Raw genomic sequence first — 17676 nt, 5'->3', positions numbered from 1 at the left:
CACACACACACACACACACTCACACACACACACACACTCACACACACACTCACACTCACACACACGCACACACTCATACAGTCACGCATACAAACACACACACACACTACAAAATAGTACAATATATTTTCAAGTATACATTTTCTATGCATTTAATTTGTATTATACTGTATAGTCATATATTATATTGAGATATTGCTGTAGTTTTTTATTTTAATTTAGTTGTAATTTCATTTTAATTTTAAAGTTTTAGTCATTTTTTTGTGTTTTGGTCATTTTTTAGTAATTATAGTTTTTTAATATAGTTTTTTTTTTTATATGTCCATATAGTTTTTATTAAATTTATATTCCTTTCTAACAAGCTAAAATAAAACAAGTAAAATAATAATAATATATTCTTATTAATTATATATAACAATAATATAAATGATAATAATAAAAGATGAAAATAAATAATAATAATAATAATAAATTATTCTTAATCAAAATAAAATTAAGTTTCTTGTATTTAATTTCAGTTACTTTAGTTTCTACTAACAACATATTCTTTTTTTATTGTAATTTTAGCTTACTGTAATAACCCTGCTGCCATGAAAAAAAATGCATATACTAAAGATTCATATGCTTTAAGCTCATGAGTTCATGTAAGATGATCTTCTTGGTCCTAAAACATATATTTTTCTCTGTTTTAGCTATTTTCTGACCAGAAGAAGCTAACACTAACTCTTACAAAAAGTTTCACTTTGTGTGTGTGTGTGTGTGTGTGTGAGTGTGTGTGAGTGTGTGTGTGTGTGTGTGTGAGAGAGAACTCTTACAAATACTTTGATATTTACCATAGTACTGAATGATTTAAACTTTTTTATTACACGACTGCATGAAATACCCGATTCTTTCTGCGTCTCTTTCTTCTAACAAAAGAAAATTATTTCAACTCAAAATCAATATTTCATGTGCCCATATTTATTTACGTGTTAAGTAGCTGGATAATAAGCTGGATAATGTACAGTCAGACAGTCATTATCACAAAATAAACCACTCTTATTTCGTTTATTTTGAAATAATGAGCAGCCACAGAACGAGAGTGACTGTACATTATCCTTACCACGGTACAAGTCCCCAAAAACAAAGCTATACGTTTTTGTTGGTTAGCATTCACTAACTCTTATTTGAAACAAATCAGAAGAAAAACATCTGAATAGCATCATAACCCGAACAAGAGGGCCAGAGTTACATTAGAGGAGCTGTGATATGGATCTGATTATTATTACAACCTAAACATTCATATCCATTATTAAAATCTGTAGAATATTCTAATGCAAGTCAACCCATGTAGTCTGGCTGAAATCAAGAACGATATATACACAATGCAATTTAATAACAGCAAATGAGATTGCTTAAATTAAATAGCTGCATAGTTTGCATAACATTTTTTAATATTTATGTATTTGAAATGCAAATAAAATTTGGATTTAACATAAACTAATAAACTTAATGTGATGCATATTTCTGAATGCAAAAAAAAAAAACAGTTTATTATTAACTATTTGCATCTTTTTGATTTTATTTAAACATTTTTTAAAATTGCTTCGAATCTGCATAAATTTGTGAAATCAATCACATTTATTCAATTAAGCTATTTAAACAAATTTGATTTATTAATAAATATATAAACCTGGTTATAAACACATTCAGTTTATTAGTACTATTACAGAATTTCATTTATGTATGACTGACAAATATGCATCACCTTAAGTTTATTAGTTTGTTTATGCTAAAACTAATATTATATGCAATTCAAATATATAAATCTTAAATGTAGGCGTAAATATAGTTTCCCTATTGACTAAGATAAGGGGAACTATCACTAGTCTTATTCACTCAAGTGAACTTGGTTTTCAGCAGATAATCTCGAAATGGCCAAATATCGGCCGATATATCAGTCTATGGCTAATATGAACCCTATTCTGCATAAAAAGAAACAGTAATGAGCACATGCATCTTAATCGGTGATATGCTTCCACCTAGTGGAGGAGGAAAAAATCAAGAACTGAACCGTCTTTATATGATGTGTAGAAATCAGACATAGGAGACCCTGGAGCACAAAACCAGTCACAGGGGTAGGGATTTATGCATCATCTGAAAGTTGAATAAATAATCTTTCCATTGATGTATGGTTTGTTAGGATAGGACAATATTTGGCCGAGATACAACTATTTGAAAATCTGGAATCTGAGGGTGCAAAAAAATCAAGATATTGAGAAAATCATCTTTAAAGGGGTCATATGATGCAATTTAATTTTTTCCTTTCTCTTTGGAGTGTTACAAGCTCTTGGTGCATAAAGAAGATCTGTAAAGTTGCAAAGACTAAAGTCTCAAATCCAAAGAGATATTCTTTATAAAAGTTAAGAGTCAGCCACACCTACCTAAAACGCCTCGTTCGAACACGCCCCCACATGCCTACATCACTATGTGGGAAGATTTGCATAACGCCGCCCAAATGTTCACGCAAAGAAAGAAGGCGTAACTTTTATTCTCGCTGTAGTATTGTTGATGGTTGGCTATTGCTACAAATATACCCCAGCGACTTAAGACTGCTTTTGTGCTCCAGGCTCACATACAGTACGCATACATAGGTGTCCTAACATGGTTTTCACACATTTAAATGATCAATAACGGCAAACGAAAGCCCTAGATGATCAGAAAAGACACTCGGAGTGGTGTGGTGTTGTGTAGTGTCTGGGGATCATCTAAGCTTCACAGCAGCATTTGCATGTAAAATCCAATAAATAACATCAGTCAGAACGCACCGTGGTGTTTAGTACTTGTGATTTACAGATTAAATGTTATGTTTAAGAGCGATGGACAACATTCACATGCCATATTTGTACAGTAGCTCGGCTGACGGCTGAACCCGGGACGTCTGCTTTGGTTATAAGCAAGCCTCACGATGAAGACGTCTTCAGCACAGTCCAGTCAGTACTAAATCAAGATAGGAAGGTACTCGCTCTGTCCGGAGCGCTTCATGAGACAGAACAGCTGTTCATTGTCCAGTCAGTGCCGCCTGCAGCATACAGCACTTACAGGCAGGTTTACAGCCAGCATCAAGGCTTGTGCTTGAAATGAGCCTCAACTGCAAAGAGAAACGAAACGCAGTCAGTCGATTCCGATGAGTGTCTTTGTATTGTTTCAGTGTGTTTGTGTACCTGCGTACTCCTGCGGCATCATGGGACGGTTGACGACTCTCTGAAAGGCTGCGATCCAGTCCTTCTGCTCTGCCTCGGTTTCACAAGCAAACAGGAACTTCCTGTCTGGGGTTTCAATGGTGATCCCGTACTTCCAGTGGTATCCCTGGATCGAGGGCGGCAGCCCGGATACCACAGTATACCTGTTCTCCTTACTGCCGATGAACACCTCGCCACGTGCATATGCATCCTAAAAGAGGGAGTATAGTATAATATAATATAATACAATAATATTTTATTTAAAAAATAATATTTTTAATTTATTATATTTCATTATAATATATAAGACTATGTTAAATGTAGTACTACATATTACATTATATTATCAACATAATATAACATTATAATAATAAAAAAAGTAAAAATAAATTATAGGATATTACATTTAAAATTACAATTAAAAAAATGATATTGAAAATTATAAAAATATATATATATGATTACATTTTTGTAGTTAACATATACTAATATAGTAATATACTAATATAATATAATTAATATAATTAATATAATAAAAATGATATTTTATCATACTATATGTTACATGTAGTACAATATTTAACATTTACTAATATAATAAAAATAAAAATAAATGACATTGTATAATATAATAAAATACCATATATCAATTGGCAATTTGGAAATGGAATGTAACAAGAAGAAAAAAAGTCTAAATATCAACTTTTACTCACCAAGGGATCTTTAAAGTACATTAGTCTCCTATCATCCATCGTAAACCATCTTTTCTTAAAGCCCTCTGTGTGCTAAAAAAGAGACGACTCCAGCATGAATCAATGTGAAGAAGGGCATTAGGAAGAGATAATGTCCAGTCAGCAGCTCAGTAGCATCCCTGAGGACTTTATTTTGTGATAATGACCAGCTGACTGGACATTATCTGCCTTATTACACAGCCACTTACCAAATAAACACATAAAAGCATATGAATCATTGATTTCACTTCAAATGATTTATTGTGCAAGAAGAAAACGTGGCACGAAACTAGCAGAATTAAGCATGATTGGGTGGACTTCATCTCTTTTCTGAAGGTTTACTGAAAAAGACCCTCACCCTTGGGCCTGTTTTCTCCATGAAACCCTCCTTCATGAAGTTTCTTGTCAGTCTGGGTACCAGCTACATCATAACCAAACACAGACAGACAAAATATATCAATAAGGAAGCATATCAATAACATATCACTATTTGGATGCTCTTTAAACATGCACAGATATTTAAAAAGGTGGAAATTATTATTAATATAATCAATCATTATATCAGTATTAACAAATGTTTTCCATGTCTACATTTAAAACAAGATCAAATTAAGAAGCAAAACTGTATCATAAGACTTGTTAAATAGTTTTAATTAAATACTCAAAGCCTTTAAGGCACCATAAAGGTATTCATAAACTACAAATCTTTTCATAAAACATTGTAATCAAAGTTAAAATAAATGCATTCTAATATTTGCAGATTACATCTGTCGTGTGTTTTAATGCATGATACTTTCTAAAGGTGTAACTATGAATAGTTAAGTATTACAATGTATTATAAATGTGTTGATAATTATTCATGAGATCATACAATGCATTATAAGGTGCATTACAAATAATTTCATAATGCATTATACATAAAGGTTTCAAGTAAAGTATAGTTACCCGTATAAACCTTGTTAAATGTATGCTTTAAAACAATTATAAAGCTTTCAGATATATTCTCTGAATACACATCTTAATATCTAATGTAATTCAGCTTTTTGAGTAAATATAATTTGTTTCTACAAGACTTACTACAAGAATTAAACAAGAAAATGATTGTTTGCAGTGTATGAATGAGAAACATGATTTAGTGCACATGTTCACAGTCACTACAGTGAGCTTCGTGCTCATAACTCATTTTTATGTGTCAGCTGCTGGAAGAAATGTGATTCACATACGTCCTCATCATTAGCTCCAGGAAATGCCACCTTCTGGTAATGAAACCGGGCTGCCCGGATCGCAGTGAACCAGTCCACCATTTCCTGCACAGAGAGACACACACACACACACACACACAGAGAGAGACACACACAGCAGAGGATGCTTTATGATGCAATAACTGCTGTTTGACCTCCACACATGATATTACAGCCTGAAAATATCTCTCCATCTCTTCTGAGAGCCAAAGCAGTGTTGATCCTCCAGTAGATCAACTTCTTGCTCTTCCTCTTTACATCTCAAGATGCGATTAGTTTCAGGTTCTAAGCAATGATAAATATTCGTCTTCATGATAAAGCGCCCCGTGTTAAAAAAGCACTATGTGTGGTGAAAGAGGAAGAGTGTTTTTAGAGATCAAACCACTGATGTTTGTGGTTGAAGCGCTGTATTGACCAACAAGCAGAACTGCTCCAGATTATATACAGTATATATATATACATATATATATATATATAATAAGCACTGGGGAAAAAGCTATGTTATTTTAGTAACATTGAGATGCTATTATTTTAGATCAATTTTTATTTTTCCAATTTCAGTTTAAAGTTTTAGTAATTTTGTTGTGTGTTTTTGTCACTTTTAGTAGCTTTAGTTTTTGGGCTTTTTTGGTGTATGCCTATATAGTTTTTTTTACTTTTTTTATTTTATTTTAGTAAATCAAACTAAATTAAAATGAGAAATGTCACCCTGGCAGCTAGCTGAAATATGTTTTTTTCATTTTAATGATTATTTTATTTCAAATAATTTTTTTTTTTTTTATGGTTTTAATGTTAGATTCAGTTTTAATTTTAGTTAACTGTATTAACCCTGTGATGGAGGCACCGTTATTCCAGTTGGCAAGCAGCTAACAATAAAAGTAAGATATGGGTAAACTTTGTCAAATATATGACCTTAATCATATATTATATATAGCGGCACAGAATCTGACACAATATAATTATAGACTTTGCAAAGAGGCTATTTTGAAGAATAGCGCAGTTAAAATATCTTTAGATATTGCAGTAAAAATCGTAAAAGTCTTAAAAGCAGAAGCAAAAACAAGCAATTAAATGATACGGGTTAGTGATAGGGTGGAAAATGGTCATGAAATACTAAAATATGACTAGTTTGGGAACAAGAAACATTATAAGTGGACCTCAGGGGGAAAAATGAAATGACAAACAGTTTGATATGAATCCTCTGAATAAAAAGAGTCTGAATGCAATGATGGTTATGCACAGAAAACATTTGAAATGTCAAAATATGGCCTTGAGAGAGACAGTGACTGTACTGTAGTCTACTGATAAACTGTGTTACTTTGGAGAAAAGCATCAAGACTTTCAAGAGCAGCAGCACAGGAATTTGATGGGCCTGATACCTTACTGTCCTCATGGTACACAAAGATATTCCTGGTGCTGTTGTCTCTCAGATAGGTGATCTGCAGGCCGTAGGGGTTTCCTATTTTAGCCGGCTGGAAAGTAGCATTTAGGGTTTCAATCCTCATTATGGCCTTTGGTTCTCTCGCCTGGAAGATTAAAGAAATATCTCAGCTATAAACACACACTTTCTGGACATCAAAACATTTTGAGAACCAACCAGAAAGTCCCTAGAGTCACATTACAGTTTTATGGTGCCGGTGGACTGGGACTGTTTTGGTAAGCATCATTAGCCAAATCATTATATTTATTTATTATACATAAATGTTTCTGAATTAATTAATATAAATTAATCATTAATATTTAAAATCATATATTTATATTCATCAGGAGATGTGTGTGTGTGTGTGTGAGAGAGTGTGTGTGTGTGTGTGTGTATAGTAACAAAAATATTCATTATAATTATATATGTATATATTATAATAACATATGCATATAGTTTGGGGGTCAGAGTTTTTTTTTTTTTTGAAGAAATTGATACTTTTATTCATCAAGGACATCAAAAGTAACAGTAAAGACATTTATAACGTTATAAAAGATTTCTATTTCAAATAAATGCTGTTCTATTGAACTTTCTGTTCATCTGTGAATCCTGAAAAATAAAATGTATCACGGTTTCCACAAAAATATCGGGCAGCACTACTGTTTTCAACATTGATAATAATCAGAAATGTTTCTAATAATCAGCATATTAGAATGATTTCTGAAGAACATGTGACACTGAAGACTGGAGTAATGATGCTGAAAATACAGCTGCGCATCACAGAAATACATTACACTTTAACACATATTCACATAGAAAGCTGTTTTAAATTGTAATAATATTTCACAATTTTGATGAAATAAACGCAGCTTCGGTGAGCAGATAAGACTTCTTTCAAATGCATGAAAAAATCTTACTGGCCCCAAACTGTTAAATAGTAAGCATACTATTTTAATACTTCTTAATAATTGTAATAAATACTGAGAGGGTAGAAGAAGAAATGAAGTGGAAGAGTGAGAAGGTGGAAACAGAATGTCTCAAGCCAGCACTGAATTCTGTCTTGCAAAATCACCAATGCCCACGCTGTAGCCTCCAGACAATATACTTCAGCATTTAGATCACACACTGTATGACTAATGCTATTAACTGTACACCCGCCACAAAAACACCATTACACACGCAAACGACTTCAATGTGAATGTCTAAACACAGCAGCAAATCTCATGCAGCACAATTAAAGTCACGCAATGCAACACAGAACACAAATGCATGTATGTTTGTGCGTGCATGTGTGCTAGTGTGTATCAAAGATGAGATCACTGGCAGCCAATCAGATCTCGCTTCCCAATAAATAAGACTGTGAGCCACGAAACTGGATATTCTGAGTGGTAATGAAACTGACTCTCCCAGTTAGATGCAGTATGGACCTCAAATGTGCATAGTCAGGAACACATAAACACCTAGAGATGTGGCTGAAATGAGAGAATGAGACTGACTTCATACTCATGGTGCCATAAGCCACAAAAACAACAGCTTGAGGAGGCTCTCACCTGCTGAATAAGGCTCTTGTTTCTCGATGTGTATAAACTCCTGTCTCTCATACTTGGCTCTGATCCACTGCTCCCTCAAAATCCTGTCAACGATAAATACATCAATTCATGTGTCAATATTACATTAAAACCTTAAAGGAACAGTTCACCCAAAACTAAAAACGTCCTCACCATCAGGGCATCCGAGATGTAGATGAGTTTGTTTCTTCATCAGGTTTGGAGAAATGTAGCATCACTTCCTCTCATTCTGACGGCACCCATTCACTGCAGAGCATCCATTGCTGAGACACTGATGCAATGCTACATTTCTACAAACCTGATGAAGAAACAAACTCATCCTAATCTCGGACGGCCTGAAGGTGAGGACATTTTCAGCAAATCAATAAATAAGTATTTTCTTGTAAAGCATTCTCCAATAAACTTTGTTTGGGAAAAGCTGCTCTGATGTCTGGTTGATTTAGTTTGTTGAATAAAACCAGTTGTTTTAGACATTACCACATGAAAGACATTTAAATACTAAAATAAAAAATCAGCATATTACTCATACTTATAAAGCCTTTATGTGTTTTCTCTTTTTTTTTTTTTTACCACGTTGAGCCTTAAAATCAACACTCACCACTCATTTTACTTCTGTAAAATGACATATTTCCAAAATTGCGAAAGATCACAGTTATTTTGAACAGCTTAAACCGAGTAAAACAAATTACAAGGTAATTGTGACGTCATAATTTCACGTTTATTTCATCCAGTTATGACTACATTGGTTGTAATTGTCACTTTATTTCACGATGTGAATTTATTTCTTACTTTAAACTTTATATTACAATTACCTTTTTTAATCAGAGAAGGAAACAGCTTTCCATCCACACACTGAAGAAACAAATCACTCAGAAATTTCTTTTAAATTTGAATATTAATTATAAAGAAACGCCAAGTAATACATTAAACAGAAAACACTGAAATAATATTTTCTAGTAAATCAAACAATTATTATTGGAGTATGTTTTACAACTAAAAAAAAACATTTTTTACAGTTTAGAGAAGGATCACAAGTAACATCCTATAAAATTATCGTTTCGTCTAAAAAATAGTTACAATTAACATATTTAGCATTTGAATATGGTCTTTCTTTTTTTTTTTCATTAAAGAAATGTCTACATTGCATGTGAACACATGTGAACAGAATATTTTGGCCAAAAAGCCACTCATCGTGAAACGCAACCTACAAACAGGAAGGAAGTAAAAGTCTACATCACTGGACCACATTCTCAAGCCATGTGAGAAAACAGTCCCACTGACGGTTTGCGTGTGACGGCTCAAAAACCCCCACAATGTCAGAATGACCACAAGAAAGCAAACACCACCAGAGCCCTAAAGCAACAAGAATGTAAGTGCACTCAACAGTGAACGGGAAAGGACGAGCCTGGCATAGTACAGTATTGAGGTTATCATGATGTTTGAGGCCTACCTGCAGTCTGTGTGGGAGGGCCGGTGATAAAACGGAGGAGCTTGCTGTTCGTACTTGGCCTTTGCTGCTTCATTCCCCATAGATGTGATAAACTAGAGGAAGAGAATGCATTGCATGGTTTACAGGCACAATATTAAACAAATAGATAACACATTCCAATATTTGTTAACGTTAGTTAACATGAACGAACAGTGAGCAATACTTCCATAGCATTTATTAAAAGAACAGTTCACCCAAAAATGAAAATGTGCTTTTTTTGTTTGTTTCTTCATCAGATTTGTAGAAATGTAGCATTGCATCAGTGTCTCAGCAATGGATGCTCTGCAGTGAATGGGTGCCGTCAGAATGAGAGTCCAAACAGCTGATAAAAACATCACGATAATCCACAAGTAATCCACAGCACTCCAGTCCATCAGTTAACATCTGGAGAAGACAAAAGCTGAAACAAATCCAGCATTAAGACGTTTTTAAATAAAATATGAGTATATAATCCATGATAACGCTTCCTCCAGTGAAAAAGTCCATCTCCTGTTGTCTCTCACATCAAAATCCAGCCACATATTTGTTTAGAGCTGTGAGACACTGATGCAATGCTACATTTCTACAAACCTGATGAAGAAACAAACTCATCCTGATCTGGGATGGCCTGAGCGTGAGGACGTTTCCAGCAAATTTTTAATTTTTTTGATGAACTATTCCTTTAATCTTATCTAATGTTAATCTCAACATTTATTAATACATTTTAACATGAAAAGTTGTATCTGTTAACATTAATTAATGCACTGAACTCATGTGAACATGAGCATTTTAATTAAGTAACATAAAAAAAATGTATGTAACTTTTAAAGGGGTCATATGATGCGATTTGTTCGGCCAATCACAATGCACTGGGTCAGCTGGCCAATCAGAGCAGACTGCGCTTGTCGGAAGGAGGGACTTTGTAGAAAACGAAGCGTTTGAGAGAGGCGGGGCATAGAGGACCTACAATAATGTACAGTATTTGAAAAATAATGTGTTTTTTTAACATTAAAGCATGTCAACATATTCTGTTACACCAAATGCACAAAATAATGATCTTTAAAAAAGCATCATATGACCCCTTTAAGTAACAATAAAAAGTGTTAGTTCAATTTAAACAAATCAGACCTTATTGTATATTATTATTATTTAACTAATTGTATTAATTTCTAAAAGATTGCAAGTTCTGTAGAAAATGTGAGTGTTGCTTTCCTATGCAAATCTTGCTGCCTTGATACTGTAAAGTTGTAAGTTAATGCGATTTGATATGTAATTGTATGGGATTTTTTTGCCTGTTTCATCATCGACCAAGTGAAACGTCTGATTTGAGCATAAGCAAGCACCACTAATTATTCAGACCTGTTAAATAGGCAGTTTTAATTTAATGCTCCATTTACTTGTGCACCTCTTCATTATTCAACGTTTTGATGGCTCAGTCCATCACGTCTCTGTTCAGATTATCACAAACATCAGCTCTCTTTAGATTCCCAAGCTCATGTTGAGCCCTAATGGTTTGCATCCTCAATCTTTTAAATAGGCAAAGATCCAATCAATCTCTGTAGCTCTTGAGATTACTGCAGATTTGGATGGTATTCAGGAGATCAGAAAGAGCTGCGTTTCTGCAGCACATCCAGCCCTGGAAAAAAAACCTGCCCGTGGATCGTCTGTGACTCACCTCGATTTCTTTATCTTCAAATGTGTCCTGCAGCACTGACTTCACCTGGCTGAGGCTTTCAATGCTTCTGTGGATGAGCGAGCATCCCTGACACACGAACACACCCAGCGTCACGGACACCCAATCCGGCTCTGAGGAAGAAAGAAGGAAGGAAGAAGCTTTACAAATATGCGAGGCGCAATAACTGCATCCCAATTTGCATACTTAAATGAAGTATGAATTTGCTGGTGAAGGGAAAGAAGCTCATCCTTTCAAGTGTGTAGCAAAAGAAATACTCCACTCTTGGGACATAATATTACACCATCACTCCAAAAATTTGAGTGATTTGAATTGCATATAAAATTTCCATGCATTTGGATTACACAGGTTAAACATAAACTAACTCATTCTTTTTTTTCCACATTGCATTGATTATAATTGCATTTAAAAAGTCACCAGCAAATGATTTTTGTTCATTGGAAAATGATAAAATGCAAAATGATACTATGTTGCTTCTCGCATGTTTCTCAACACTTTCAAAGTGAAATGTCCAGTGAGTCGCGCTAAAAGCATGTTCAGTTTACCTGAAACTGATGAACATCAATCTGGCAACATTTATTATGATGGTTGTTGTATGTTTTGCAGAGTTTAATGCTCTATCACGTTTGAAAAGAACATAACTAAACCTGACCCTAAACCGATAGTGTAAATAAAAGCAAACGTGAGTTAAAAACACATGTGCTCAAGCAACCAGGTCATTTTATCTTGCTTCTACAAGTCTCTGAGCTCTTTTATCGTGACTGGTGTTTGACGGACTCGTACCCGAGCGCTTCTCATCACAAGTGCAATGCTGCACCGGGTGCGCTACCGAGCAAGTTTACTACATCAGAAAAGACACACATATGGAGCTGCTTATGAGATGCAAACATCAAAATGTGTTAGTTTACAAATCATGCACTATGGTAAAAGTGTTATGAGCTCATAACATAGTATTGTGCACAGAAATCAGTATTTATTAAACAACAATCTGCCACTGTAATCATAATCTGTGTGAAAAGGAATAAAGGTTGTTGGTGTTTTACTGCCACTGGTGGTCATTTCAGCTGGGTACATTTTTGGTAGAAAGTAACACATTTTTCCAATGAGCCTGGGATATATTAAACATGTCTTTTTGTGCTCTATAGAAGAAGTCAAATGCATTTGAAACAGTGAATAAATGATGATAGAAATGTTATTTTTAAATTCATATGCAATATTAGTTAAAAAAAAAACTCAGAAATAGTGCATTATATGTGCACCCTCAAGCATTTTGCACTAATTCTATTCTTGCTTACTATTTCAGATAATATGCAAATTGGCACACAGCCAATAAAGTCATAGCTATACCATTTATTTTTACATGCATCTATAGACAGACCTCTTGTGGAGGCCAAAATACTGAACACTAACCGAGAACTGCAGCAAAACCTCTTTAACAACTGGTTACGTCTGTGTGTTTCTATTCCCTTCACGGTTAAAGCTGAGGTCTAAGTGGTTTCAAAACTACATTCACACCACAGAGGTTATAACAATTAAACCTGCAAGTCTCAGATGAAATGTTCAATATAATACGAGGGCGACAGGAAGGTCTGTAATGTCACCTACAGCTCACACATACACGCTCTCTCTGAACACATGCACAAACAGCTCACATTTGTGTCACGATCTCAGCGGAACTGTGAGTTTGAGACACTTCAGGTGCGAGTGTTGCTAAACGCTGGGAACTCCTTGAGTCGAGCAGCCTGAGGCTGGCATGGGAGTGTCGACTGTGACAAAACTGGCAGAAACAGAAAGTCAGGTTTTTTGACTTCAAGTGACGCAATCCATGAGAAACCGTGTCATACGAGTGTGTATCTAACACTCAGTGTGCGAAAATAAACCAAAAACAGTGAGGTCATTGTTTGAACGAGAAAGAGGGGCGATTGGAGATAGCAGCAGAAAGGAAGAAAGAAGATAGAGAGGCTTGTGATCAAATGAAACGGACTTTGTTTTGCCTTTCACCCACTTTTAGTTTGTATTCTTGACCGGTTATCTGCTGATCAAGGTGTGGCTCCGTCAGCGACCAGACTACACACCTTAAAACCAGCTGCCAATGTGACTGGTTACTCATATACTCATAGAGTTACCAGACTGTTTCACAGCTCGTTAAACACATTCGTGAGCACAATGGCACAGATTTGTCTACACTTGGTCTTAAAGGCACAGGGATCGAATTATAATTCACTGTCATTGTTTACTCACTCTTACATCATTCCAAACCCGTATGACGTTCTTTCGTCTGTGAAACTCAAAATGAGACATTTTTAAAAATGTGCTGCTGCTCTTTTCAATGCAGTTACACTGAAGCCTGAGCGGACACAAAAGCACCATAAAAATGCAAATACAACAACTGTATACACTATATATACACTATAAAAGTGGTAACCGGACGTTGTTACTTTAAAGAGCTATTTCTACATGATTCAACAACCCACATTAAGTAGTTTTAGTGGTATAAATTTATGTATTTAGGTTGATTCAGCAACATTAGATCATATTTTTGACTTGAATAAAACCAGTTAATTTAGATGTTACCATTTTTAGGTTACCAATTTTTTTTCAGCGTAGTCTACAGAACCCATATGATAGATTTGATTGAAATATGTTATTTGCTGATTATTAACTGAAATTAAAAATGAAATATTCATGTTAACATAATAAAATTTTAACTTATTTTATTTCAGCTAGTTGACACGCCAACATTTCCCATTTATTGTTATAGTGGTTGCACTTTATTTTACAGTACGTGTACTTATGTGTACTTACAATGTACATACCTAAGAAAGTACTGGGTAATATAAGGTAACTACATTGGTTAAGGTTAGGTTTAGGGGAAGGTTCAGGGTTAGTACCTTGTTATTACCCAGTTATTGTAATCACTATAATAAGCACACAGTATTTACATGTGGAACAGGACTGTAAAATAAAGTGCTACCGTTATAGTTATCATTCTTGGTGTTTAAATCAGATTTGAGAATGTATCATACATAACACTTTTGTGAACCGGTCAACTGGATCGACAAAAACAACCAGACTGGAAATGATTCAAACTGGCCTGACTACCTTCAAATGTGGTTTGATTGCTCAGATCACAATACTTTACAATAAATATAAAGCATTTTTTAGGTTACACTGTCAGATATGCAAAAGAAATCTATCGTATCTCTTGCTATTGTAGAAACTTAATTTGCTGTAAAGTTGCTTTGCATTGATTTGTATCGTGAAAAGCACTGTACAAATAAACTTGAATTGAATTGAATTGAATTTGTGCCCTGTTTGCACTTGTGTGTTCGGCGAGTGGATGATTTGCATGTGTGTGATGTGTCGGTCGTCTGTGTGTGTGTGTGTGTGTGTGTGTGTATGTGTGAATATAGGCAAAAAGTGTCTGTGCTGTGTGAGAGCAAGAGAGAGATAAAGTCTAAATCAATTAAGTAATTAAGTCTAATCAACTAAGACTAAATCCAAGCTGAAATGATGCAACGGATTATAAATTATTCCCATGATGACATATTAACAGTCAAGTCAAAGTGATTTGTGCACATTGTTTCAAAGCAGCTTTAGAGAAAGTCATGATGTTAAAATGTATAATATCTTGATATTTTCATGCCTTACAGTAGCATTTAGCAGATTAGAGCTGGACGATAATATAGTCACATTTTGTAACGTTATAAACATCAAGCAGTTGAGATTCGCAATATGCTGTAGTATATATCACTTTATGTGAGTGTACTGTATGTATGAGGAAATATATATATATACATACTTATATATACAGATTTATATAGAGCGGGACAATAATAATTAAATTTTGTGACAAATCAATAAATAACATTTAATAATAATAATAATAATAATAATAATAATAACTAGATTTGACTAGATTTTAAGATTTTCTGAAGACACTTGATGGATGCATTTTGGATGGTTGCCAGGGCATTGCTGTGTAGTTGCTAGGGTGTTTTGGGTGGTTGCTAGGGAGTTGCTAGGTCGTTTTTTAGGGTGATTTAGGCATTTGCTAGGTGGTTGCTTACTCCTACACCTGAGTCTCCATGATATTACGGGCTTTATTTATTTATTCTGTTTGATCATCTGCCCACTTAGAAAATGAATAGCAAATAGTCAAACTTAATTGTAAGGTTTCAGGGTTTTGTTCAGTTCTCTAAACCTGAATGTATGGTCACATTTAGCATTGCTCAGCAAAATTTCATCTATGAATTCCAGTCATGTCAATAGAAATATGTGCATGAGGGTGAAACATTTCCCATGCAGATTTTAGCTCATGTTGAAGTTGTTCATGCAAATACTGCAAAAAAAATACTCCCATGATACTCTCTGTCTGTCAACTGAAATAAAAGAAACACTAATTGAAAAAAAAAATAATAATAATTTTTGTTTAGTTTAAGTTGAAAAATAGTTTGAAAAATAATTTAAAAACAAAAGCAAAAATTAATATTTTAACAACAAAAACTAATAAAACAGACAAAAAACTACTAAAGCTTTAACAAGATGCAGTTTGAATATTTTCTATTTTAGTGAACTGCATTGAATATTGTATTGACTATAGGTACCAACAGGATTATTATCGTCAACTAAAACAAAAAAAAATAAAATAATAATAACCTCAAATAAAATAAACATTAAACGAAATAAAATATTTTTTTAAAAAGTGAGCAGCCTAGGCAAAATTTCTCAACTAAACAAAGCATAAAAAAATAATAAAAACAACATAAACATAAAAAAACACTAATAAAAATGACAAAAACAGACAACAAAATTACTAAAATTCAAATGAAAACAGAAAATTTAATTCAAAATATTAACAAAACCTGATGAGCGACACTCACGCTCATGCATCTTTCTTGTCTTCCATCATTCAACACATGCCTGCTTACACATATACAGCGAAAGTGTGGAAAACAGAAGTGTTGACGACGTCGTCTACTTTTACTCTAACCCTGTTCACCCTGAATCATCTCAAGCGTCTATCGTGTGTCATTCATGCCACATTCCTTGGTCTGTCTCGCCTTGTTATACGCCGTGTAAAGCGCCTGCAGTCGTAATACAGTCAGGAAATCCCAGAACTCTCTTGTGAGAGTCACCATATTATTAGAGTCTTAATAGGACGGTGTGTATGTAAGCTTGTGTGTGTGATACTGTACCGAAACGTTGCAATGCAGAGAAATAGTTACAGTATGATACTGTATTCTGAAGGAATTCACATTTTGTTGCCCAAACTCAGCAAACACACACTTGAAAAGATGCTGTGCAGGTAAAAGACCTGAGAATACAGCTGAGTCACCCACTGTCTGTGACTCACACACACACACACACTCACTCACACACACACACACTCTCACACACACACACACACACACACACTCACACCCCTGACAACACCCCTCAAACCCACCACAAACTCATGTTTAACACCTCATGTGTGACTCATGTGTGCTGTGTGTCATCTAACCAACACGGTGTGTGTGCATGGGTTAGTATACAGTGCAGAAGCACCATATTATTATCATCACATCATGTGGAAACACACACACATCTGCTCCTGAAACAAGAGCTCAGTGACAATCAAAGCTCCATGTTGTTTCCCTGCGAGGCACACTGATGACATGTGACTGGAGCATCATACGCAGTGCTGAATCACATTAATGACACTGTAGAAGTCCCCCAAATGAAGACACAAACATGTGGTCACCGCTAAAGATTCCTGTCACTGTGTAACTAATAAACATTCATTTGGCATGAAATTACTTTGGAGCAGCTTACACACGTTTATCGCTATGGCTATTAAAGTGTACATAGCAATTAATAATATAATTAAAAATCAATGTTTCATAAATCATATTAAAATATGAAACATATTAAAGAATAATTATTTATATTATATTTATACTATAAAAATATTTAATAAATATAATTAAAATAAATATAATCAAATAATATCATATCATATATAACATACTTTGTATAAATATTTTTTTTATAATTAAAATTGTAATAATAAATATAAATTAAAATAATACATAAACATAAATATGTTATTAATAGGATGAAATAAGTATTTAAATATATTACAATTATTTTATTATTAAAATATCACATTTTACATACATCTCATAGCATGTGTAGCCTGCTACGAAGTGTCGCGCGTGCTCTGGGCCTTTCGCAGCAGCTGCAGCACGGACAGGTGTCCAGGTGAGATGCTCTTACCTGCAGCGCCGCAGTCCGCGCACAGCTCGTTACCGGCTCGCTGCCGGAGATCGCGCAGGAGGGAGCTGTCCCG

At 34.4% G+C, this 17676-nt stretch overlaps 1 protein-coding gene across 1 annotated transcript; it reads right to left on the bottom strand.

Annotated features, from left to right (window-relative positions):
• Positions 1–2563: 2563 nt before the first annotated feature.
• On the bottom strand, positions 2564–17676 carry LOC107693613 (arf-GAP with dual PH domain-containing protein 1-like; the record flags this gene model as incomplete). Its single annotated transcript, XM_016493063.1, has 10 exons — positions 2564–3130; positions 3204–3432; positions 3935–4006; positions 4311–4373; positions 5176–5259; positions 6573–6739; positions 8164–8246; positions 9632–9723; positions 11325–11455; positions 17604–17676. Coding segments are annotated over 10 exons (1023 nt in total), but the record flags the coding sequence as incomplete, so codon positions are not given.

This window comes from Sinocyclocheilus anshuiensis, unplaced genomic scaffold (assembly GCF_001515605.1).
Source record: "Sinocyclocheilus anshuiensis isolate Anshui unplaced genomic scaffold, SAMN03320099.WGS_v1.1 scaffold546, whole genome shotgun sequence".
NCBI lineage: Eukaryota > Metazoa > Chordata > Actinopteri > Cypriniformes > Cyprinidae > Sinocyclocheilus > Sinocyclocheilus anshuiensis.
This window is presented reverse-complemented; position numbering and strand designations above follow the sequence as displayed.